Source organism: Thunnus maccoyii, chromosome 15 (genome assembly GCF_910596095.1).
Source record: "Thunnus maccoyii chromosome 15, fThuMac1.1, whole genome shotgun sequence".
Lineage (NCBI taxonomy): Eukaryota > Metazoa > Chordata > Actinopteri > Scombriformes > Scombridae > Thunnus > Thunnus maccoyii.
The window spans coordinates 6,596,838-6,624,023 of NC_056547.1; the positions used below are offsets into that span (position 1 = coordinate 6,596,838).

The 27,186-nt window shown below is 36.2% G+C and overlaps 2 protein-coding genes across 5 annotated transcripts in view; both read left to right on the forward strand.

Moving 5' to 3' along the window:
* The window catches only part of LOC121913597 (major histocompatibility complex class I-related gene protein-like), a 90,552-nt gene extending 81,140 nt beyond the window's left edge, over positions 1-9,412 (forward strand). For 2 of the 4 annotated variants that reach the window (XM_042436290.1, XM_042436289.1), the window contains exons 2-8: positions 3,928-4,194; positions 4,726-5,004; positions 5,105-5,407; positions 6,741-6,851; positions 7,369-7,386; positions 7,494-7,554; positions 8,179-9,411. In XM_042436290.1, coding sequence (XP_042292224.1) covers positions 3,928-4,194; positions 4,726-5,004; positions 5,105-5,407; positions 6,741-6,851; positions 7,369-7,386; positions 7,494-7,549 — 1,034 coding nt within the window. In that variant the 3' untranslated portion in view covers positions 7,550-7,554; positions 8,179-9,411. Of the gene's footprint in view, positions 1-3,927; positions 4,195-4,725; positions 5,005-5,104; positions 5,408-6,740; positions 6,852-7,368; positions 7,387-7,493; positions 7,555-8,178 lie in introns of all 4 variants that reach the window. The other 2 variants (XM_042436291.1, XM_042436292.1) reach the window with 2 other exon arrangements.
* An 8,826-nt stretch (positions 9,413-18,238) lies between these two features.
* Positions 18,239-21,766, forward strand: LOC121913490 (major histocompatibility complex class I-related gene protein-like). The gene is made up of 5 exons (XM_042436144.1): positions 18,239-18,296; positions 18,986-19,252; positions 20,367-20,645; positions 20,853-21,176; positions 21,717-21,766. The coding sequence occupies exons 1-5, from the start codon at positions 18,248-18,250 to the stop codon at positions 21,764-21,766; spliced, it is 969 nt and encodes a 322-aa protein (XP_042292078.1). The 5' UTR covers positions 18,239-18,247.
* The last annotated feature ends 5,420 nt before the right edge of the window (positions 21,767-27,186 follow it).

The following is a 27,186-nucleotide window of genomic DNA, read 5'->3' on the forward strand; positions in this document are numbered from 1 at the left end:
CTTATAGACATGAAATTAAAGGAAACTTACACTTCCATTAAAATGAAATGGATGGTTATAGATGCATAACAAATTGAACCCTGGTAACAAATCAGTATCAGTAAAGAGTCATTTCTGAGTCCATGGACTAGTACAACCTAAACTGTCTTCAATTTTCTTTAAAAAAGTGTCTCTTTTAGTAGGAATCCAAAGGGGACCTTTAATTGGGAAATTAAATATCTAAAGTTGTCCAGGAGGTTTTGTATCAGCAGGTGCAAATTCCTCTCCAACAGCCACAGGGAAGAAGTGGTCCCTCTTCATCTGAAGTCCTCCTCAAAGCTAACAGGAGAAAATCACATAAGCAGGTGATTTGAGGCTAGTGAGTGCAGAGAGTGAGCAACTAGCTCTCACAGGCCACAGCTACAACTATCTGAACCCTTTTTAAGCTCAATAATAAATAGTAATATTACTGTGGTCTAGCTTTAATATACAATACAAACTATAGCTCATTCTAACTTATATTAAATGCAAAACACACATTACTCCCTAACATAAGGAGTCAAACTATGACGTCTAAAGCAACATATTCCTTTGACATTTAGCTTAAAACAGCATGAACTATGTGAGTTTACATTCTGGACACAGAGGTAACTTGTACATATTCTTGCCTAAATCCGTCCATCATTGTGGCTAATTAGCGATTAGCTTAACTCACGATTAGCGATTAGCATGCTAATAAACATTAATTTGGTCGATAAGATTTTACCATAAGGCAGGCAACACATTGCTATAAGACAGACAGATGTTACACATCTTAAATATGAATGTACACCTTTTTCTATGTCTGTTTAAAAACGACAATAGAAGTGACTTTAAAAACCAAATTTGCCACCTGGCTTACATTTAGGATAGTTTATTTCATTTATGTTCAGTGATGTTAGCTGAGTTGAGACGTCACATAACAAGACAAAGTTACAAAAGAAAATTCTACATTACTAACTAGTTAAATAGCTGTTTCATACCTCTGATCTATTATTCTCTAATCTGTTATCACAGCCAGCGGTGAGTAACAGAAGCATCGTTGCTGAATGCACAAACGTAACTTTTCTATAGGAAACTTCAACTGTTTACTCTTCCCTGGTCTGGTGGATTGGTCAAACGGCTGTGATTGGCTGGATGACTGTTCAATTAATCTAACTTGACCAATAGGTTCTTCATGTATGGGAAACTCAGTTTCGTTTCATCAACAACTACCAATTATGTTTGCTGTGAAAGTGCGGGTGTCACAACCCCCGTAACACTCACGGCTGTGACGCCCCTGCCCACACATAGTTCTGTTGAACACAAATCAACTTTCATGTACGGTATCAATCCAGAGTTAGGACACACCGTCCCATTCTGACTAGTACTGTAATTTGCTTCTTTTATTTCTCTCTAGTATCAATTACATAAACTGTTGAGATGTATTAATGAGATTAATTCAGGTCTGAAACGTGTTGGATTAATCTGTGAATTTTACCTGTAATGTCGTTCAGGTGTCACTGACACTGAATATATTTTGCTGAAATAACAGTTTCTGTACAGTTCTTGTGTTCTGTATGTTGTTAACATCTGGCTGTGTGCCAGATTATTTCTTTTGACTTTATTAAATAGTGTCATTATCGAAATGACCTAAATGTAAAACATACAACTCTAACAGGTTGTTTTAAATGTGTACTCATACTGTAACCTCAGATTACAAATAATATAATACAGTATAATGTAATATAATCTAGGCGTAATATGATATAATATGTTAAAACAACATAATGTTCACAGAACAAGAATTAAATTGAAATCTCAAAGCACAGACCTCAAGTATTACTTTAATAAAGGAGTCTTTACATTTTGTATCTGGATTTGTTTTAAATACACAGTGAATGACATCGATGTTGTGGAAACTTGACTTTGTGGTAGCTGAGTTATTTAAAGAGTCTCTGCGTTGGCCCACCAGTTAAAATGAGGACCAGAGATGAGAGCCGTTCAATGGTTTATTGTCTTGTTCACAGGATTTCCACTTAAATAATTCACTTTCACAGACGATTTAAAGGCTAAAAGGAAAATGAAAACAATAATCAGTAAACAAAGGTACTATAATAAATCTCAATCAAATCAAATCACTTGTTTGGTTATTGAACACAGAAACAGCAATAACTACAATACACTTCCTTAACTTACACAAATTATGCATCTGGTGCAAAGTCAACTGGAGAAGGTAGCTAATATCACACAGAGGTCAGCATGCTGCAGCAGACAAAGGGAGAGACTGAGCCAGGCTTCTTATCAGTTCAGGTTCAACCTGTTAGGTTGAGACTAAATCCCACCCACCTAGGACTGGGCAGGAAGGAGGATTTTCTACAAACGATTTAATGTTTCATAAGAAGACCTTTGTGACATTAACTGTGATTTCAAGGCAATATTCTTATTACATTTACACCTTCTGAGGGCCAGTGCTGTAATGTAGATCACCTGTGAGATCGACTCAGGTGTTGCAAGACAGGAATACAACATCAATTTATAACATAATAATGTGAAAACTATAAGCCAAGGCGTAAATCATGGGCTACGTCATGTCTCAGTATTTCAAAACCAGATATTCCAAAACTGCCTAAAACAAAAATGTATTAACACCTTAATAACTGCATGTGTGGAGTCTATGTGACATAAGAGGAGATACTTGAGTATGACCTTCTGCTTCAGACGATGTTGGTCTTTCATTAAGTGTAATGATTCTCACTTTGATTATTAACTGCAACTTAATGTACCAGCATCATGTAGTAAAGCACAATTTCACAAATTTTTATCATATTGCAGTAACTGTTTTAAATATAACTGTACATATACTGCAGAGCTTAACATACATCAGATTTTGACATGTCTGTTCACTGCTTATTAATTATTGATTAAAGTCAATAAATGATATTGATTAGTATGGAGGCACATTGCATTAAGAGCAGAAAAAACTGGAGAGATATTTTCTTCAAATAATTTGTTCTCATAATAATGTAGCATCTCCTATAGTAGGATTAAATGTATAACTAATATCTATATTATGTTGAAGATATTTACCTCATCATTGAGAGGAAGTATCTGGTTAATATGAATTCATCAGAAAACTATTTTGCAATTATGAGGTCTTTATCTTGTAATCATCACTGACCTAGGCCTGATTTAGTTGGTTTTGTTCCCTGATATTAATGAACATTATTCACCAAAGTCACATTTCTGAAATTATTTTATCAGTTTTGCACAGTGTTGTTTTATTTTTTTCCACCAGACTGACTAAACACAGATCAGATTTTTTAAAAATGTAATTAATCAAATTAAATAATATAATAAAATAACAAAATTTCTACAGATTAATATATTTTTCATTATTCAAGCAAAATAAGACAAATTAGAGAAAACACTGATAAATAGTTGTAATTCATATGCTTTGCTCACCATATGTTTTTCCACTTTCAGGAATCTCATAGCAGTGTACAGATATTTATATGAAGATTTAACATTTTGATTAGATTTACACCTGAACGTATATGTAGTTATTACTAACTTTATATAAAATGATGATCAGTAAGGTTAATAAAGCTGTCTTAGTCATTATGGCAAATGTGCCAACAAAAAATTGCCTATTAACATATCCAGCATTCATTTGTGTTTTGAGTTGTGTTTTTGGCTGCCTGGCCAATGGAAGGTCAATATTCACTCTCCTTTTAGCTTTTGTTTAGTCTCAATCATTCCAAGTATAATATCTGGCTCTTAGGTTGGTAGATGTTCTACTTTCATCACCAGCTCATCACTAACTTTGTGTGTTTGAGGTTTCATGCTGGGCAAAATATTGAATGTAATTGTCATAAATATTATAAAAAAAATGAGCTTAAAAGCCCTTCAAACTTCTTTCTCTTACAGTGAAACACTCGCTGAAGTTTTTCACCACTGCATCCTCTGGAGTCAAAAATGTCCCAGATTTTGTGGCTGTTGGATTGGTTGATGAAGTTCCAACAGGATACTGTGACAGCATCAGAAAGACACCAGAAGCCAAACAGAACTGGACACAAAAAATGTTTGAAGATGATCCACAACACTTGGAGTGGTACACTCAGAAGTGTTTGTTAACCCAATATGACTACAAGGCTCACATTGACATTTTAAAGCAGCAACTGAACCAAAGTGACGGTGAGTAAAAGTACTGTAAAAATGTATAGTTGTGGGGGGGGTTTGTTTGTTTTGTTTTTTCAAATACCAAACATATATAGTTCCATTACAAACACACATGTTTACATGTTAAAACACATACACAGTTATATCCCTAACTCTTTAATTGGCCATGTAATGTGAGGGACTCCAAAATTTGTAGTCAATATTAATATTTCATTTGGCTTCCCTGGTAGCTATGTGCTGGATTCACTGAAAAACTGAGCAACATGGTTCTGCATTTGAAACTCACCCTTGTTCTTTTTTTTGTGTGTGTGGCCCTTCTTGTCATGTTTGGTTTTATCTGGATGCTTAAAAATTGCAGGTCAAGTAAGTTTTAGTTGGAAAGTTTATATCACCTCTTGATGTCAATTTGTGTATTTCTGTGTGTTGGCCTTGCAATGAAGAAGTGACCCTTCCACATGTTCCTCGACGTCTAAAATGCAGGCTCACAGGCTCCAGCCACCTGTAACCCTCTGTGGGATCTCACTCTGCACTCTCTCTCTCTCTCAGGTGTCCACATCTTCCAGAGGATGGACAGCTGTGAGTGGGATGATGAGACTGGAGAGGTTAATGGTTTTGTTCAGTTTGGTTATGATGGAGAAGACTTCTTAGCATTTGACCTGAAGACACTGACATGGATTGCTCCAAAACCACAAGCTGTCATCACCAAACACAAGCGGGACAGAGATAGAGCTCACAATGAAAGGTGGAACTACTTCCTCACCCAGTATTGCCCTGAGTTAGTGAAGAGATATTTGGAACTTGGGAAGAGCTCTCTGCTGAGAACAGGTAGAGTCACATGACCTGATGTAGTTTCATGGACCCAATATTTAAATGTCTCTTCTGTTTCTAACCTCATCCCCTGCCTGCCGCCCCCTTGTCTCTCTAGAGCTTCCCTCAGTGTCTCTACTCCAGAAGACTCCCTCCTCTCCAGTCAGCTGCCACGCTACAGGTTTCTACCCTCACAGAGCCGAGATGTTCTGGAGGAAAGATGGAGAGGAACTTCATGAGGACGTGGAACATGGAGAGATCCTCCCCAACCATGATGGATCCTTCCAGATGAGTGTTGACCTGAACCTTTCATCAGTCACACCTGAAGATTGGAGGAGGTACGACTGTGTGTTTCACCTCTCTGGTGTCAAGGACAACATTGTCACCAAACTGGACAAAGCTGTGATCAGAACCAACTGGGGTAAGACTGGAATACTGACACAACTGACTTATGTTTATTTATTAAACATATGCATGTTATTTGTTAATAATTATCTTTGATAATCATTAATTATTGCTGATAGCCAAACTTAAAGCCAAAATCCAACAAAATGGTGCCCCATGTGAGGTAGAGTATTGTTGGCAATTATTCATAATTGTGCAATATTAATTTCAGCATAATTTTGGCCAGTACCAAAATTTTGGAATCTAAAACTTTAGACTATCTAAAAGCCTTTATATTGAACACAACTAGACTGCCACAGGAGTAAATATCTAGCTGTACATACAAATTAATGCATTGTGGTGAAAATAGATTCATTCACCAAATTTAGATGACCCAAATCTTGGGTTATTGATAACTAACACTGTAGGTATTTACAGTGTTCCTCATAGTGTTACCTCATGCACATGACCTACTTAAATTATGTAAGTGGATGCAATAAAAAGTACTTCAAATCTAGTTGTGTGCCAGCACAAGGTTAGTAGCACATGTCTGCACTGGCAAACTGGTATTTACCTTCGTCACCTGCAGCAATCTGATCATCAGAACATTAGGAGATGACAAATGAGTTAGTTTTGCACAGTCAGCCAGCCATCTGCTCCGGAAAAGGCTGAATGAGTTTTGTGCAGAAACCTCACTAAACTCACACAAACCCCATTATTCATACTTTGCATGTAAAGCAAAGCAAATTCAACCAAATTAAACATAAAATATTTTCATAAAAGAGAAATATAACATGCAAAATGCTAGACTACAAGATTTTAATATTTATTAAACAAAGTAAGAACAAAATAGAACTGTTGCTGATCTGAGGAAACGTGACCATGCAAGGGAGAGTAAGGGTGGACAGGGTGATCAACTCAAAATATTACAATAACAAAAACACAAGAGGTGTAATACAGCAAAGACGGGATAGGTACAACATAGACACAGGATTCAACTGCAGATGGTAATGATATGGATTATTGTGACGCCAAATTAAACCATCAGATCAACATATTCTGTAACATTAATTTCACCTAAAAAGAGACAGTATAATTGAGCTGCTGTATTCTGTACTGCTGTATTTGCAACTATGCACCTCCTGGACAATAATAAGTTTCCTCAGAAGAAAACTCTCACAGGATTCCCAAACTGTCTGTGTTGTGTCTTGTGTGTCACGACGGGGAAAGTCCTGTGTTTTAAGGGGATGAAAGTAACAAATGTGATTGTCAACAATGAAGTATGATTATCATACATCATTATAGATGAAAATACTAAAAGTACATTGGCGTACCCTTGATGCACTGTGAATGTTTTGTTTTGGTTCCAGTTTCTCCCTCAGAGTTCCCTGCTGGTCCTGTTATTGGAGGTGTTGTAGGACTGCTGCTGCTCCTGGCAGTCTGCATCACTGGAGTCTTCATCTGGAGAAGGAGAGATAATGGTGAGGGACAACCATACTTTTACTCATCATGAAGCCATTTCAATTAGGAGAGACTTCAGTGTTATAAGTGATAATAATTTTATTGAACATGCATGATAAGATCAAAATGTGAAAAGTCTTTAGACCCCATTGTGATGTCATTATATTTATACGGGGGAAGTGAAGGTGAGAGTAGAATAGGATATCCCCCATTGGAGTGTAGACACTGGTGGTCATGATGAATAAGGGAATATTGGCATATGGATTATGAGAACAGGAGCAGGCTTCTAGCAATCTCGGATCTGCGCTGATGTGATGAGGTGGAGGTGAATGGGATGGTGGAGGGTTGCGACGATTATTCACACTGAAATGACAGCTGACATCAAGAAGAAATCATGGTGGAATCAAAATAAAAGTGGAAATCAGTCAAATTAATACAGTGTTTCTATAAAACATGTATTAGTGTTTTCTTTGTTTTCTTTCATAAATTCTGACATATTCAATTTTGAAATATTGTAATCTCTCATCTGTATTTCAGGATTCAGGCCTGCAAACTGTGAGTAATCTGTCAATTAATCTGTCTGTCCCCCTGTCTCTCTCTATACAAATAAAAACATTTAACAGTTTAAATTGAACTACTGACACTTTGTTTTTCTTTTATAGCTTCAGACTCGTCATCGTCTGATCCATCTTCAGTCAAAGATGCAGCTCTTAACTGATCACAGTGAGTATTTCATCATGTCATCAACACTGTGCAGATACTGTATGAAGAATCTCTCTGTTGCTCCTCCTGAAACTAGCTACAGTATACTGATATAATACTCTCATAAATATACTGAAAGTCTGTCTTTGTTAAAAAACTGTTTTCTGATTTGACAGAATTTCTCAAGCAAGTGATCCAGTATAGTTACAGGAAACAGCTGACACTGAGGTTTTAATGTAAAACTGATTAAAATTTTTATATTTTGGACTAAAATCAAACATATATTTACTGTATAATATGACCACTAATAATTCCAGGTCCTTTTCTATTTGTTACTCTGTCTTTGCAGCTTTCCAGTAAAGATTTAGAGGAGACTAGTGAACTCCAATAAAGATGCTGTGGCTTCAATATTTTATTCTATTTTGCACCATAAATGTTCATTAACAAAACTTGTTTTAATGAATATTGAGATGTGACATCACAGGACCCGTCAGAAAGTCACATGATACATCAAACTAAAGTGTGAATTCATAGATCAGATTCATGAGTTTCAGGTCATCAGTGGATGCAGTGAAGAATGATATCTGTGAAGATTATCTGAGAGCTAATAGAAGCATTGATGTTGATGTAAATCCTCCACTGCAGGAGTAACAACATCTGGAGAGAACTGATGCTGCTGTCCAGCTGTTTCCTCAAACCTTTGGTGGAGATGAATCACTGCAGCAGCTACCAGACACCAAAGAGCCACAACGTTACTTCAGTGGGGCATCTTTTGTCTTCAGATATCAAATTCATGTCAGTTAGTCATGTGATGTACTGTCTTTGATGATGATTAGCATTAAGTCAACTTATAGGAGACATGATGATACTCAGCACTTTAACCTCTGCTCTTAACATGAGTCAAACTTAAAACTTTAAATGTTCAACTACTCATGCTTTTACTAACAATTAGTTTGACAGTTGCATTTGAGAAACACTAATGGAGATTCTGCACTAGACCATGATTGAAAAAAACATTTTTAATGTTTTTGTTTCTCTGTTTGTTTCATTGTTATTGCTCACATAGTTTGAACACTGCATACCAACTTCTCCCACTTTAACCAAAGTGTAAATATCTGTGAGTTATGTTTTAATCTTCCAACACACATTGCTCCTCCACTCCAAGTAACAGCTGTAACTCTTTTTAAACATAAATTTGTAAATGTTTCCACAATTTTACACAACATAAATACATTTCTGAATATTTAGATACTAGATATTTAGATGATATTTAGATACTACCTTTCATTTGAACTCACATATTTAAGCAATAACACTTCTTAGAGCTTATATTTGTATCTTATAAATTTGCCGTATTCAAATGTCCTGTATTAGACATACGGATGATAAATGTTAATTTGATTGTGAGGTATTTGTTAATTCTCGGCTTATTGGTGTTAGAAGATTAATGAGGGTTTTACCTGCAGTACTGATGGATGTGTTTCATTTCATATCGCAAAAATGGAAGAATTGATTTGTCTACATGGCAGTATACATCTTCTCTAAGGTTATATGATCTGTTTTTGGCTAAATGTGTTCACTTCAGTTAAAGTTTGTCTCCACATCATCTACAGGTTGATAATTAATTATGAATTGTTGATAGATCATCTTTTCACTGGTGATTTGTAAAACATGATTTTTTGGAGGTCACAGCTCTCATATGTGTCACATACAGTAGGTGCAGAAAGGATATCCTGTCTGTACATAAGGTCAAATATTTTTTTATTTATCTTTGTTCATTTGGTGAACTTCATTTTGTCCAGAGGGGCTACTACATTTTTTACTGTCATTTTTGTTCTCATTTGTTCTAATAGTATTTCTATTTACCTTCAATTAATAAATAAAATTCTCCTGAAAACCTGCTTAAGAGGTCTCCCTGTTACGTCATACCTGCATATACCTCAAATATTCAGATGTGTAGGCTTAAAGTGAGGCTCATCCCTGGCACCTGGAAAGCATGAATTTACATTGAGTCTGAGGTTTAGAGTGTGTCTTTCCCTATATCACCACTAGAGAGCAACATAACTCTAAAATGTGTCAGCTGTGAGGTCACCACAGAGAAACAGCTGCCAGAGCATTTCCACACCTCCAACATTACAAAGGGTTTCCTGACCCAGTACAGTTAAAGTGAAAATTAAAATTAAACTGTTGGTCTAAATAACTTTTACACAGTGTTACTGAAGATTTGAGCACTTGCAAATTATCATCAGACTCATTTTTAAAAAATCTTTATTTTCAATACAACAACAGATCAACAGTAGGAGACAGTTATAAATTTATGGGCAGGCTAACAGATAGATTTATATTGTATTATTACTCTAATATCAGTGTCATTCATGTAATTCAGAAACTTTTAATGCATTTTTTTGCATCTATCAGAGGAAACAAACATCTCAGACAGTCTCGGACTTCACCACTTCCTTTTCAAGTCCCCACAGTCAGGTTAATGATATAAAGTGTAACTCACCACCTATTTGATGTCAAATGGAAATGGGAAATCATTCATATTACAGAATGTGAAACACACATCAAATGTGCAAATGGATTTACATAAAATATTACATAAATTTGAACCTTAAAGACATCACCACAAAAATGTAAAAATTACCTAATGTGAGATGGAGAACATGTCTTGACCAGACAAACTACTCCAAACACAGACAAACTGAAGGCTTTTCAATGGAGAAATAGAGGTGTCAAAACTTACTGACAGAGACAGACAGACATATAATTATATTACTGTAGAAAACTACAACCCCATAATAGTGATACATAAAGCATAACTACAGAAGAACGACCTTCATAAAACATTGTTTTTGTGTGTGTTTTTAGTTGGTGGTGATACACCAGTCTGATACACTGGATCAGTATCTGCGCTGATATTGATCTTATTCAATGCAATGCAACAAAACAATCTCTACTTGTGGTGAAGAAGTTGTGTGTATTATGTGTGTGTGTTTTTTAATAAAGTCCTCATTGTTTCAAACATATGTTTGTCAACTGTTGTTACAGTAAGATGAATATTCTCGTGGAATACATAAACATAGCTCCAACTTAAAGATGCTGAAATTTAAAGTAGTATTTTGTGCAGGCAAAGTAATTATAATTAAAGCTGCAAACAGTGTTGAATGGGCCCTCGCACCTCTGCGAAGGTCGGGCCGCGGCACAGTCAAAGGGCTTCTGTCACGGGCATGTAGATGTCTTCAGACCCGGGCTGTTTTCAGACAGTGCAAGAAGGAGATAAACATCACTTTCTTTGTCCACTATTTTGCCTGCTCCTGGGGCTGCTTTGCCTAAATTTCGTAGGGGGCGCTATTCAGCCGGTTTGCATCACTGATGGAATATTGTCATGTAGACGTGTTCAGGCCGGGACTCTTATCAAACATGTAAAGTTTGATGCAGACTGGAGCATGTACAATAAAGTTATAGCAACTTCCTCTGTCATGGCGAAACATTAAATCTCAACGGTGTGAGGATGAGAATTTTCTGCAGGGTGAGACATGTCTGTCTTGCTCACCCCTGTGTCATCAAAATGAATGAGTTTTGGGCCCATTCACTTTAATTTCAACAAATAAATTGAAAACTTTTGATGAGTTTCTGTATAAAAGAAGTTAACTTCCTAATTTTCAGCAAGTCTATTTTTAGAAAAGTAAGGAACCCACATCACCTGGTCAAAATTTGATTGAAATGTGTACTGTCAGGTGTGTAGAGACAATAAGTAACTGCAGCTGGACACAGAAAAATACTCATATATTTGAAGGGAGAGTGTGAGTGAACCGCTAGGTGCTCGGGCCTTAATAAAGGAAAAACTGCAGTACAGAGCTACAAAATTTAGTTATGATTTTATTTTTCTACTGCACTTAATCACTTAACAGTCACCCTCACTCCATTTTTTCTCTTCCTCTCATAGGTCATCCCCACTACTGATTATACATGTAAGACCTACAATTATTGTAAAATAAAATAAATGATAATAACCCCAAAGTTCATACAAAGTTTGTATATAATGTACTGTAAGTATATAGACCTTGCTGCTACATTCAACTGTCACAGCCATCCCCCGCCTTTCTTCCCTCCTTCTCCCTGTCAGATTGAGAGCAGGATATCAGAGCAGTCTTCTAGTGGAAATACCTTCATAAATCCTGTGACTTTGGCCAAATCTCACATTAAAACTCACAGTTTAGTAGGAATTTTCGTCGTGAATCCATTGATACAGGTTTGAAAGTGGTCTGACTTATAGTTTAGACATCAGACACCTCAGTTTGGCACAAAGTCCATGCCCAGAGATTGCCTCCCCATCGGTTTACATTGTAAGGTGCACTGTGGCACTTCAATTTTCGGGGCTTATAATATCTAAACCATTCGAGTTATTACAAAGTTTTTAATAGCTTCTGTTCAGCACAGTGTGATAAGTCATGTATTAAAGTTTGAAGCTGATACCATTAACGCCCTAGGAGGAGATAGCGTTTGGTGAAGGTCCAAAATTGGCACAAAGTCATACTTTCATGGGTGTATTGTGGACTTCCTGTTGGATCTAGGTCAGGGGTGTCAGGATATGATTTGTAGATCTTGTTGAGAGAAATAATTGAGTTTCGGTTTGATCTCTCTACGACATTCCTACAGGCCGTGGCGGCCATTTTAGATACGTAGGTGGCGCTATAGAGCATATTTTGGCACTTATGGGGGATAATTTTTACATTTTATCAAATTTTTCACCAGACCTGATGTGCGTGCCAAATTTGGTGAGTTTTTGAACATGTTTAGGGGGTCAAATTAAGAGTTTAAGTGGCGGAATAATAAAGAAGAAAGAAACAAACAAACACACGAAATACAATAGGGTCTTCCCCCCTTTGGGGCTCAGGCCCTTATTAAAGCTGCAAGCAGTGTTGGTTGGGACCTTGCACTCTGGCCCATCAGGATCAGATCATTTTGCTTTTTAAAAATGAGGGATATTTCTTACAAGTGTGGTGTGCTTTTATTTTGAAAGTTTGATTGAAATGTGTACTGTCAGGTGTAAAGAGACAATAAAGAACTGCAGCTGGACACAGAAAAATACTCATATATTTGAATAGAGAGTGTGAACTAACCTACTCGTTTTTGAACATTTACTGTTTCCACATAGTTTTAGATACAAACTTCATTTGAATTTCAAATGAATCACGAGACTTTGAGCTACAAATCTTGAATTTACATGTGTTTTCTATCTTTTACTGTTTTTGAGATATTAGTGTGTGAGTTGTAAAGTCTTTTTTTGCTCCTCCTGTGATTTTATAATGAGTGTGTATTGCAGAATGTTTCACAGCACTGAGGGAGTGACTTCACCAGCAGCAGTTGGAGAGCAGGATTTTAGAGTATGCTTTTTGTGAAATATCTTCATAAATCCCATGACTTTGGCCAAATCTTACATTGCGGACTTCCTGTTGGATTTAGGTCAGGGATGTCTGCATATGATTTGTAGGTCTTGATGAGATGACTTTCCTACAGGCCGTGGCGGCCATTTTAGTTATATAGGTGGTGCTAGTGAGCACATTTTGGCACTTTAGGGGTTAATTTTTACATTTTATCAAATGTTTCACCAGACCCAATGTGCGTGCCAAATTTGGTGAGTTTTTGAGCATGTTTAAGGGGTCAAATTTAGGATTTAAGTGGCGTAATAATAAAGAAACAAACAAACAAACAAACACACGAAAAACAATAGGGTCCTTGCTTCGCCTCGACTGTTTTACAGTAGTCCTCTGCCTTTTGGGTCCCTAATTACTCATGGTCAGTAGTCTAGAGCAGTAGTTCCCAACCTTTTTGGCTTGTGACCCCAAAAAAGCAGTGTGTAGTTGCTGTGTTTTCAAAAAAGAATTATTTGTCAGCACAATGATTTCCCTCCTAAATGGTTTCATATAAATTCATTTAAATGAGACACAAAGAGGTACAACAACTCATAAAAAAGCAAAGATTATAGAAAAGTAAAAAAAAAAAAAAATTGTGTGTCAGAACTTTGTTTTTTCTTCTTTCCTCTCCCATTAATCATCTCACGACCCCTCAGATTTATGTTGTGACCCTTTTGAGGCACCTGACCCCTAGGTTGGGAACCACTGGGCTAGAGGGTAGAGCCCTGAAAGTACAGCATTAATGGTAAGCACTAAGCACTATTATGTAATATTATTTCACATTATCTAACATTAACTGAATGTAGAAGATTCTGAACTTCATTCATTAAAACTCTGGAGGAAGGATGACACCTGAACACCCTTTCTAATTGTGTATTTTAATTACTCTGTAATGTAAACTTATGCTATTTCTGCTCATTTTGGCATATTAGCAACCCAGAGAGATCTGTAGATGACCTATCAAACAGAAATCTAATCTATGGGGAAGAAGGAGAGAGTAAATTAAAAACAGATGCATGTTTAGCAGGTTGCAGGTTACCAAGGAAAGAGATGTAACTGAGATGAAAACAAAAATAAAAAGGCCATGAAGTACAGTGAACAAAAGCTTTTGTTTGTTTTTGTGGATTCACAACATGTAAAATATAACAACACAAATACACAAAACAATACTAATGCAGTAGATATGTGCAGAGGGCCCAGTATTTGTATTTGTATCTGTATTTGTTGAGGCAGTAAAATTATTTGTATTTGTATTTGTATTTGTATTCAAATAAAATTGGAAAGAGGCTTAAAAATCCTGTTTTTGTTTTTATTTTGTTTTTAATTTCAGAAAATTAAAGTATTACAATAAGTGTTCATGAATAAACTACCTTGCAAAGGTGGTCCCCACACCAGGTCTCAAACTGGAGTCTCCCAGATCATAGACAACTGTTCTGACTACTGAGCTAAAACTTTACTCACCGCCTAATTTCAGACAGACCTCTACCTATCTATACACCCATAACACAGAGACAGCATTTCATGTAAGAAGTAAAAAAGAACTTCAAAGGCGATTATTGCTTTGCACTTTTCATTTATTGCCTATTTTTTACAGCCTAAGTTTGTGGAAAGGAGACAGGGAACAGCAGGTTATGGAGAGTCCTTTGGGAGCACTTCGCGTGTGTCAGTAGCTCAGCTTTATCTCTGGGGAACAACCTCAACTACAGGAGTGATGTTCAAATTAGGAAATGTGCGCCATGTAGCAGGTGAATGTGACTCCCCTTGTTGAAACCTACTGACAGACGTAACAGCAGAGCAGAGGAGAGGACTGACATAATGATGTGACCAACCTGCACACTGATATTTGACATGGTTTTTTTTTCTTCCCAAATACAAATAATTTTTAAAATAGCCTATTTGTATGACACAAATATTCATAAAAAATAAAAAAAAACACTATTTGTGCTTTGCAGAATAATGTATTTGTATTCGGGCACACCCTTATAATGCAGTAGATTGAGGCCTCTCAACAGAAATTTGTGTTCGGGTTGAAAATCTAAATGGATCTTAAGTCATTGTTTGTGCGTCTATGTCACATCCTGATCACTATATATTGACCCTGTCTACTGTATTGCATGTACTGTATTACACTAACGAATTTCCCTGCAAAATTAAAATTAAAATATTGTAGTAATCTACCTGCAGCTGTAGTCGCCAGCATTTTACCGGTTTTTTAGTGTCACTGCTGTAATTTACTTTAACAGTTAATTACTGTAAAAAATATTACACTATTCTGCAGCAGAATGTGAGGTTTACAGTTTGATACCGTAGCTAGACCTGCAGTAATATACTGTATTTTTACAGTGTTTCTAGTGTAATCTACATGAACAGTTTCTTACTGTAAATGTTACAGTAAACAACTGAAAAGTTTTCTTCTTATTCATATAAATAAAAACAACTATAAATTGCAGACATATACTGTAAATAACAATGTGTCTTCAGTCTTAATGATCCAGTAATGAGATCAGCTCAGTTTTACATTTAAAAATGCACAACCCTTGAAATTTAGCACAGAAGAGGATAAGGCAAGTGACAGCTTTATGGAACTGAACATTTATTCAGAAGCTTTAACATATGCCAAGTATATTCAAGTATGTTTGAAAAAATCATTTTTATGGTTCATGCCCCTCCAAAGGGGGGCAATGTAAATCTGTTAATTATAATATCCTGAGCTGCCAGCAAAACTTGGTGATGAGTCTAAACAGCAACTGCTTTGCAAACTACTGTTTAAAAAATATAAAAGCACAAATAAACAGATTGCAGGATAACACAGTTTGTAATGTGTTCAAGTGTCCTGTGTTATAATTGGCAGAAGGTCGACATCCAGGCTTCCAGGCTCACTGAGTGAGAAAGAAAAAAGAATGAAATCAAGCACAGAGTGAGAGAAAGAGAAGTGAAACAATTGCATGGCAGAGAGAAATATTTTACACAAGATGGAAACCTAACTTCCCTTTATGAAGTGACGTCAAGTTCTTCAGAAGAGTGATGACAAGGATTCACTGTGAGCATGTTTGTCCTCTTAGGAATTACTTTCCCCGGCTGGCATCTGTTCCCCTCTCAGGGTTAATCACATTGAACAACATATAACAAATCACCTATTATGTCCCAGGTTTTAGTACACCTTGGCAACAAACTACAGTATATTTGCAGCAACCTATGCTACAGCTTAGAAACACACTTCAGTTGAGCTAAGATAACCGATACAACCGTACTGTAACAAATTTTCCTGTAAAATTACAATAAAGTACTGGCAGCTGTAGTTGCCAGCATTTTACTGTTTTTTTACAGTGTCACTACCATAATTTACTTAAACAGTTAATTGCTTTTAAAAATTATTATACTATTCTGCAGCAGAATGTGAGGTTTATAGTTTGATACTGTAGCTAGATCTGCAGGAATGTACTGTATTTTTACAGTGTTGCTAGTGTAATCTACATGAACAGTTTCTTACTGTAAATGTAAACAACTGAAAAGTTTTCTTCTTATTCATATTAATAAAAACAGCTATAAATTGCAGACATATACTGTAAATAACAATGTGTCTTCAATCTTAATTGTCCAGTAATGAGATCAGCTCAGTTTTACATTTAAAAATGCGTAACCCATGAAATTTAGCACAGAAGAGGATGAGACAAGAAGCAGCTCTATGAACTGAAAATTTATTCAGAAGCTTTCAAATATATCAAGTATATTTAAGTATGTTTTAAAAAAATAATTCTTATGGTTCATGCCCTTCCAAAGGGGGTCAATGTAAATCTGTTAATTATAATATCCTGAGCTGCCAGCAAAACTTAGTCATGAGTCTAAACAGTCGCTGCTTAGCAAACTATTGTTTAAAAAATATAAAAGCACACATAAACAGATTGCAGGATAACACAGTTTGTAATGCATTCAAATGTCCTGTGTTATAATTGGCAGAAGGTAGACATCCAGGCTTCCAGGTTCACAGCTCACTGAGTGAGAAAGAAAAAAGAATGAAAATCAAGCACAGGGTGTGTGAGAGAGAAGAGAACCATTGAATGTCAGAAAGAAACATTTTACACAAGCAGGAAACCTAACTTCTCTTTATGAAGTGACATCAAGTGCTTCAGAAGAGTGGTGACAAGGATTCACTGTGAGCTTGCTTCTTGGAAATTACTTTCCCCAGCTTGGCAACAAACTATAGTATATTTGCAGCAACCTAACTACAGCTTAGAAACACACTTGGGTTGAGCTAAGACAACCAATATGACCACTGTCTTTTGGGGCTCAGCTGCAAACATATCTTAATCAACTTTGCTACATATGTGCTTTAGATAGTAGGCTATTATTAATTATGAAATGCAAGTGGGATAAACAAGGTGTAGTTATAGACCAGGCCAGACTAATGTTCATTCACTGGATTCACTGATGTGTAGTTCAAGAGAAAACAATCATCCTAAAATAATCTTTAAACTAGATTTGCAAGCAGCAGTGAAAATAATGTTTAAATACTAGTAATTCAAACTTCCATCTGAAGAGCACTACTTGAAACAGTCCCACAGATTGTAAAGATAATATTAATAATATGAATTTTCTGGCAAACTGCAGCTGGACACATTATTAGCTCCTCAGGTGAGGAATTGCATCATGTCCGATGTCTCAGATTCTTTGTGTTATGACACGGTGTGTTTTGGACTTTAGCAGCAGACAAGCACAGACAAAGAGCTTTATTGGAAGCAGGCAGGAAAAGGTAACAGAGATTCAAATTATAAAGTTCACACAGAAGCACAAAATGTTTAAATTCCCTTTTAGTTTGAATTATTAAACCCTTGTTAACACATGAGGAGTCATTCACTAGATTTTGTATATGATTCCTTCTTAAACTGCCTCATTGTATGAATTGTGCTATACTGTATATTGTAGATACACTTGTGTGTCTTGCTTTACCTGCTGGTGAATTTTCTTTGAGCTGTTGTAACACTTTCTTAATTGTATCACTGTAATTAATGTTTGCTGATTTTAGGATCAATATTATTCTCAACATTAAACAGCTGCTCATGTTACTACATGCTATTAAACTTCTGGTAAAACACATACACACACGCACACACACACATTTACTGCATTTTCCTGTTGAATCTGATCAGCCAGTCAGATAATGAATTGACTTCTCCTGGTAACACATGATGCACAGCTGTTTATAATTTCTATTGGTCACTCCGTTTGACTGTACACACTCTTGACAGTCTTTCCTCCATCCTCAACTGTTTTTCTAACATCTGTATCAAAGCAAGATGAAGGATTTCGTGTTGTTGCTTCTCTTTTACCATGTTGTATCTCCAGGTAACAGAATAATCTTTTTTAAACAGTTGTGTAACTTCTATTTCAACATTCATATTTCTGTATCTATTTCTAATAACATTTACTGCACAGCTTAACATACCTCAGATTTTAACATGTCTATTCACTGCCAGTCCTTATTGGTTTTTATTGTCCTGTGCAACAGTGCTGTAATCAATAGATATTGCAATACTGTAGCAACAAGAGCTACATAAATAAACAATTATTATTATTATTATTATTATTATTATTATTATGACTTCTAACACACAGTCTACTGCCAGAAACTGCATTTACTGACAAATAATTGTAAATAAAAGAATTGCAAGCTTTAACAATTACATTGCCAGTCACTTGGAGTAATCTGCAACGCCACATAAAGATCAAAATACTTCAGAACCATCCACAAAATCCTTCCCATACCTGCTCTACCTAATCCTGATTCTGTTTGTTTTTCTGTTGTGTTTGTATGTGTCTTTCAAACAGAACATTGCTGTGAAAGAGCATTTATGCTAACTCAACCCACTCTAATTATGTATCTATTAATGTATAAATAGAGGTTTAAAAAATAAATACAATAATCTTCATTATTCTTTGGACTGAACAGAAATTTAAAGTCTGTTGTGCTCATAGAATCATATATGAAAAATATTCATGAAAAATTGTTATTTAAAACTTTGTTTGTCCTACAGTGAAACACTCCTTGACATATTTGCTGACTGAATCATCTGGACTCCAAACCTTCCCAGAGTTTGTGGCTGTTGCTGTGGTTGATGAAGTTCAGGCGGGTTGCTGTGACAGCAACAGCAAGAGAGCAGAACCCAAACAGGACTGGGCAAAAAAATTAATCAAAGATCATCCTCAGCAGTTGGAGTTTTACACTCAGATCTGTGTGTCTATCTATGTAACTCTAAAAACTGACCTTGTCACTTTGGAGCAGTACTTAAACCAAACTGGAGGTATATTTCTTGTGTGTTTAATTAATGTTTCTTTATTGTTTTGTGCAGCTTGGTGAACAACAGTTCACTTGAATACACTAGTAGAATACATGTTAAGCAACTCTATACATCATAATGACAATATAGATAATTTCTCTCACCCCATCTGCAAAACCATCCCCACCACCCCAACTGAAGGGCAAGAAATACTATATTATACTATTAATATTATATGCATTTGACATATACAACATAACATAATATACAGACATCTAGAGGGGTATCTACACCCAAATCTATCTATAAATAAATGCACAGACATTCAAAGTTACTTTTTGCATGTGCACATACACACCAGAAAACTCATATACAAGCTCAAGTCCACAACATCTATTGAAGCATGTGTGCTTTCCTACTAGAAGGTCTTGGAATGAGGTAACAACACTGATGTTTGTCTAAAAGTATGAAGTATCAGAACATAAGTGTATCTACATAAACACACACACACACACACACAAAAACTCAAAGAGACCTCTCTCAAACACCCTCAGTGTTTTATTTACACACTGTTAACTGTTTGACTAAGTACTGCCGGTTAAGGCAGATGGCTTCCCACCTAGCGTCCAGTTCTGCTTGAGGATTCTTCCCGTTAAAGGGGAGTTTTTCCTTGCCGCTGTTGCCAAGTGTTTGCTCATGGGGGAATTGTTGGGTCTCTGTAAATTAAAGAGTACTTGACCTGCTCTATGGGAAAAGTGCCCTGAGATGACTTTTGTTGTGATTTGGCGCTATATAAATAAAATTGAATTGACCACACACACCACCTTCAACAGTGTAGATAAACTGTGTTGGTCTCAGTGGAGGCAGTGTGTTTCTGTGGTAAAGACAGGAAATGGACTCTGTTTCCCAGCAGTCTCTGCCTCTCTGTCTCCCTCTGAGTTGTCCACACTGTCCAGATGATGATTGGCTGTGAGTGTTTTCCATCCAGCCAATAACAGCAGAAGGTGTAGATCTTCTGTTTTGGTGTGTGTGGATCAGTGTGTCTCTATGGTGAAGATGTGATATCAACTGATGATAGCTGACTGTGTTGAGATCTCACTCTGGTTTACTGCAGTCTGTGTCTCTGTCTCTCTCTCAGATGTCCACATTTTACAGGTTATGGCTGGCTGTGAATGGGATGATGAGACTGAAGAGGTTATTGGTTTCACTCAGATTGGTTATGATGGAGAAGACTTCTTATCATTTGACCTCAAGACACTGACATGGAACGCTTACAAACCACAAGCTGTCATCATCCAGCACAAGTGGGATCGTGAAAAAGCTCAATCAATCTTCATTAAGAACTTCCTCACCAATATTTGCCCTCAGTGGCTGAAGATGAGTCTGGACTATGGGAAGAGCTCTCTGCTGAGAACAGGTAGAATCACATGATCTGATGTGTTTTCATGGACACAATTATATTTATATACTCGTCTGTTGATAATGTGCAGTAACATTGTAATCCAAATGAACCAACATGTAGAGAATTATTGCATATGATGAACTATAATGTGTCTGTGATGTTCAGTTTATGTCTTTCTCTCTACCATTATCTGTCTGTCTTTCTCTCTCTCTCACTCTCCAGACCTTCCCTCAGTGTTTCTCCTCCAGAAGACTCCCTCCTCTCCAGTCAGCTGCTTCGCTACTGGTTTCTACCCTCACAGAGCCGATATGTTCTGGAGGAAAGATGGAGAGGAGCTTCATGAGGAACGTGGAGAGATCCTCCCCAACCATGATGGATCCTTCCAGATGAGTGTTGACCTGAACGTTTCATCAGTATCACCTGATGACTGGAAGAAGTATGAATGTGTGTTTCAGCTCTCTGGTCTAAAGGACGACATCATTACCAAACTGGACAAAGCTGTGATCAGGACCAATTGGGGTGAGACTGGAATCAAATGTTACACATGTGAGAAAAAAAAGACAAATTTAGTTTACTTTAGTATTCCTTCAGTTCATGCTTGTTTTTGTCGCCTTTTTGGTGCTGGATTGGACAAATAGCCTAAACTGCCAGTTAGCGAGTCAGCTAGATACTTCTGATGATAAATTAATTACATAGACTCCTGTCTCACGACTGCAAACTGCCTTTTTTTAGCTTCCTCATTTTGGAAACTCTCAAAAGTCAGTGCTGTCAATTGGTCAGTGGTTCAAATTTGTGTTTCAAGTTGAAGTTGAAGTATGCAACAATATCTAGTGATGTAATGTTGGCATCAACCTCTTTGCAGAAGTAAAAGACAGATAACGTTATTCTGCTGCTTTTTAGTCTGAAGCTCATGGGGTTGGATGCTGCAGGTTGCAAATGTCACATTCAAGTTCATGAGCCAGGTCATTGATTCTAACAGATGCAAATGTTTCACTTGGTTCTGGATGAGACGTCAGATGTTGGGCAAAAACAAAAGGCAGTTCAGTGCAGGATAAATGAACTAACAGTGTGTTTCTGACCTTTCAGCTACTAACAACATCACTGAGCTCTCTGAGCAACTGAATCCAGAAGCCTGAGCATAGTGAGAGACTTCATGTGGGACAAAGAAAAATGAAAGACTATTATTCACACTTCCAGTTAACCAAAGCTGCCCACTTGTGTACACAAAATACAAATTGTTTCCTAATTCAGTGTTAAACTTCTGTGTCATATTCTAGCTTTAACTTATCTTTAACTGATGATGATGATAGTACATTGAAAGCATAGTAGATAAATTAAGTCTGGTTACCAATATATTCCAAAATGTGATATTGTAGATCTAAATCAATCAATCAATCAATCAATCAAATGTGTGTTTTTGTGATTGTGTTTTATGCCTCATTATATCACGGAGACTGAAGTTTTCACATAGTATCTATGTCTGCCTGAATATATACATTTATATTTTACTAGTGCCCGTTCAAAACGTGCCTGTTCGGAACGGGCCAATTTCTCAATACCTAGAGAGAGTTGTGCCCCTCCCCTAAACGCCTCTCATGCAGACTATTGGTAGACACTACAATTTGCTCCCTAAACATCTCACAAGCAGAATATCTGGACACTACAGTTTTGAGTTGAGCTGAAGTTGATCGGATGAACTGTAAAGCCCGATCAAAACCTGCCTGAGACTTGAAGTGTGTGTTTAAATTCATTCTCTATGGTAGTTCTCATCACTACGGATGTAATCCCATCTCGAACCACAATGTGGGTTGCAATGGCAGAGTGGCGCTGTCCGTATTTCTACATGTTGAATCAATGTGCAGAAGAATGAGCAGAAGCAACGTTGTTTATGAGGTATTTTTACATATTTCTGAACGTACCTGAGACATCCAACACTAAGTCTTGAATGTACATGCCAAGTTTCATTCACAATTACGTTACACAGCTCAATGGTAGAGTTTAAGTCTTTTAAACGTTTATCAAGTCATTATCACTACACATGTAATCCCACCCCCGACTACAGTGTGGGTTGCAATGGCAGAGTCATGCTGTCCATATTTACTATTACTTTACTATTTCGTTGAGTTCACAGGCAGTTGAAGAAGCAAATCTTTGTAAAAACAACATTATTTATTAGGTATTTTTTATATATTTCTGAACGTGCCTTAGACATTGAGCACTAAGTCTTGCACGGTGGAACTGTTCTCAAGATATGTGAAGGACAAACTCACAAACATACATGCATACATACAGACAGACAGATTCCTTGCTTTATATAGAGAGATATTTGTACTTTTATACCTTTATAATGTAAGCTTGTAATCCATATTTTGAAATGGGTTTAATCATTTTGATCATTTTATCTTTCCAAATGTTCTCAATACTGTCTGTTATTTTATTGTTTTTTTTATTGGCACAATGTCTCTGTTTGGTTTCTCAACATGCAAACATTGTTGATTACATAAATGATTGTCAAAATCTGATACCCTGCTGTTTCACTCCTTTTGTGCTGTTTTTTTTTCTGCTTTTGCTTTTCAATAATAGAGGCCTTGCCTGGCAGATTCACATGTCAGAGTTCACCTTTGTTAAACTTGACCAGGCAGATGTGCTCGGTTGGTCAAATGAAACACTGTTGCACTGTGTTTGGAAATAAAAAAGTTATTATGTTATATTCTAGTGTGTTTCATCACCGTTTTTAATACCAGACTATCACTAACAAACAGTAGCATTGCTCTCACCTGCTGTCTACAGTCTACAGATATTTATTACCTGCATCAGAAACATGACATCACATACTTTTTCAGGGCTGAATGCATGAAAATGAAACGGAAACCTGACTGACAGACACACTTTGCATGTTGCATTACTTCAAATGGGTTGGCAAAACAGTAAATGCTGTGATGAACTATTCCTATCTTCAGTTATAACAACACCTTAAATTATAAAAAAAGAGACCCAGTTGTTTCCTGACTCACTTTTCAATGTTAAGCTTTAAATAAATCTTAGCTAAAAGTTGATATCCTGCTAAAAAGTAGCTTTTTCACTTTCAGAAACTGTTACATCAAGGGATGATTAAGCATTTACTTTGTGATAAAACTGTGACACTTCTATAAAATAATGAAGACATATGATTAAAAGAAATGATGGTACTTTAAAAGCATAGTAGATAAATGAAGTTCAAATCTTTCGAAATAATCAATATTTTAAAACTCAACAGAATATTTTCAGTATATTGTATTTTGTTATCTGGTAATTTTATTTGCTGAGGTGAAACTACAATTTCCACCACTCCAGTAAATTGGGGCTTTAAAAATCCTTTCTGGTGTTCAAATCATTAAAAAGATACATTTGATGGCAATGTTCTGGTTACACTGCATAATTGGTAGGTTTAAAAATGGTTTAAAAGAGTGTAAAAGGTGTATATTTCTGTGTATTTTGCTGGAATCACAAACAACACTCAGCATATTAAAACTTCTGTGTTTGGTAGCCTAATATTTTTTATTTCATTTTAGAATCATTGTTATAAAGTAAAACCACTCAAAAATGTGTGGGACATCTTTCTGCAATGTAGCAGTAGCAGTAGCAGACAGAGGAAAAGTTTTAAAGGTAGATAGCAACAAGACAATTGGAAGTCTGACAAAGTCTGAGTGGGTAAAGTGGAAAATCAGTCAGATGATTGATGTGGAAGCATGAAAGTAAAAAAATAAATAAATGAAGCAAGCATGAATAAAGTGTAATAAAGCTTCAGGAGTCAAATTTGGGAAAAAGTCAAATGATGTTTTTTGACCCATTTTCTAATCTTTTAACTGTCTGTTAGAGCGCTCTATAGGGGAAATAAAACAGCACAGAGCCTGTTAAAGTTTAGCAGTAGAGTTATTGAAGCAGCAGGAACAAAATTAAAGTAATCACATGCAAGTTATAAGGAAATGAAGGCACAAAGGAAAAGCACCAGCACATATTTCCCAAACCAAACAAGGAAAACTATCATTAAGAGGGCTCCAAAACTACCTGCCTGTCTAAATACAGGTAGCATGATGACTCAGTGGTTAGCACTTCTCACAGGAGGAAGGTCCTGGGTTCAAACCCTGCCATCCCGGGTGGAGTTTGCATGTTCTTACTAGTTCTGACTAGTTGACAAATAAAAACTATTTATGGCATTATTTTTGAAAGCATCCCCACTTTACTTTTAGTGCCTTAAACTTTTGCACAGTACTGTACATACAGTACATAAAAAAATAACAGCAGTATAGCATAAGTGGACAAACAGTGTGTTTCTGACCTCACAGCTCCTGACAACAACTCTGAAGTCTCCATGAAACTGAACACAGAAGCCTGAGTGAAATAAACACACCATCCTGCATATAGCGAGTTGCTACACATGAGACGACAAAACAGTAAATGCTGTGATGTGAACTATTTACACCTCTAGTTGCTGTAAAACTGCTGTGTCACATTATAGCTGAAAAGAAAATGTTGTAGCTGATGATGAGTGGAATTACTGAGAGAGAGAAAATATGCTGTATGAGTCATTGGAGCGTGTAAATAAATACACTGTTTACTAGAAGGAAATATTGGAGATGTATTTTATTAAACTGGCACAAAAACAACACATATTAGTACTTTAAAAACACTGTAGATAAATGAAGCCTTCTGTTTAGAAAATGTTACTGATCATGAATATTTTAATGCTTTTTGTTTGTAATCTTTTTGTGTTTTAAGTGTGTGTGTACAGATAGTTTGGCTTTTATTTGTCAAGTTATTATGATAAATTCCTCCCCCAAAACCAATAAGGAGGTGGATGGAATTGAATTTGTCATGCTTACAGCGTCAACATTATAGAAAAACTTAATATTTAATGTATATTGTATAAAAGCAATTATAAAAAGTAAGAAATTTATTTTGTATAATTTGAGTGTGTGATTTACATGCATTTTTACATTTTTCTCTTTTATCCATGTTCTCTAAAATATTTGTACAAAAATTAGATACTTTCTCTTTGCTGAATTTCTATAAACAAGTAGATGTTGAATAGCAATGCTCAAAATGTTTTTTTTTATAATAAAGTCCTCATTATTTCAAACATATGTTTATCAACTTTTGTTACAGTGAGATGAATATTCTAGCAGATTAAATGAGCGTGGCTCCTATTTAAAGATGTTAAACTGTAAATACAGGGGGAAAAAATTGTTGTGTAGATGAAATAATTATAATTACTCATGGTCAACAGGTCAGTGCAGTCGCTCCCAACCTTTTTGGCTTGTGACCCTTAAAAAAACTTATGTAGTTGAGGGCTCCCTTCTAGATGGCTTCATATAAATTCATTTAAATGAGGCACAAAGAGGCACATCTCATAAAAAAGCAGATTATAGGAAAATTCAAAAATTAAATACAAAGTTGTGTATCAAAGCTTTGTTTTTTATTTTTTCCTCTCCCATTAATCATCTCACGACCCCTCAGATTTATCTTGTGACCCTTTGGAGGGGTGTGACCCCTTGGTTGGGAACCATCGGGCTGGAGGGTAAAGCCCTGAAAGTACTACGATAATGGTAAGCACCATTATGTAATATTATTCCATATCAACATTCAACATTTTAAACTTTATTAAAACTGACTAGATCCCTGCTTGTGTTGTATCAGCTCCCAGATGTACATTGCTTTGGATAAAAATACTAAATGAAATTGTAAATTGTAAATTGTAAAACTTGAGGACAGAAGACATCTGGACACACTGTCTTACCTCTAATATTTATTAATCTGTAATGTGAACTTATATAAACACTTATATTTCTGTTAATTGTGGCATGTCAGCAATCCAGAGAGATTTGTAGGTGAACTATCACACAGAAATCTGACATATGAGGACGAAGGAAAGTGTAAATGGGTTGCTTGTTACCATTAATAACATTTATGTAGTAGGATGAGGCCCTTCAACAGAAATGATTACCCTGGTTGAATATCTAAATGGATCTAGAGTGGTTGTTTGTGCATCTATGTCACATCATGATCAATTGACCATGTATCTACTGTATGCATGTGTTATAACCTGGCTCAAGTGGCCATAACAAAAACCATGTCAAAATTTAACAAAAGATATTTATTCAGACAAAATAAACCGAATTAAAGGAAATAAGTGGGATAAGTGTTGTATGTGATGCATGGGTGGTGAGGGTGTATGTGTGTGTTGAAAGGTGCATGAAAGCAAAATAAATAACTAAAGCGGCATAACTAAACCAAACCAGAACAGGTGCCTGAAGGGAGAAGTGAAAAGCTGCAAACAGCAGCAGCAACAAACAGTCAGAGGAGAGACAAGCTGCCATCTGTGGCCAGGCTTTATACCAGCACCAGGTGTCTCCGTTTGTCTCCACCTGTGTAGCGCAGAGCAGACAGACAGATGAATACACAGCAAACCAAAGATGACAGACATCATCACACATGTATTAGCTGTGTAGCTTCCATGGTGTCAAATTTTTAGTCTTAAGCCCTTGTTCACATGTAAGGAGTCATTCACAGGTTTTTG

Bases quoted from the DNA above. Each gene is read 5' to 3' on its own strand.
- LOC121913490 (XM_042436144.1), top strand. From the start codon at position 18,248: ATGAAGGATTTCGTGTTGTTGCTTCTCTTTTACCATGTTGTATCTCCA. The intron at 20,646-20,852 runs GTAGAATCACAT...CTCACTCTCCAG, and splicing joins GAGCTCTCTGCTGAGAACAG to ACCTTCCCTCAGTGTTTCTC. The intron at 21,177-21,716 runs GTGAGAAAAAAA...CTGACCTTTCAG, and splicing joins TGGAATCAAATGTTACACAT to CTACTAACAACATCACTGAG.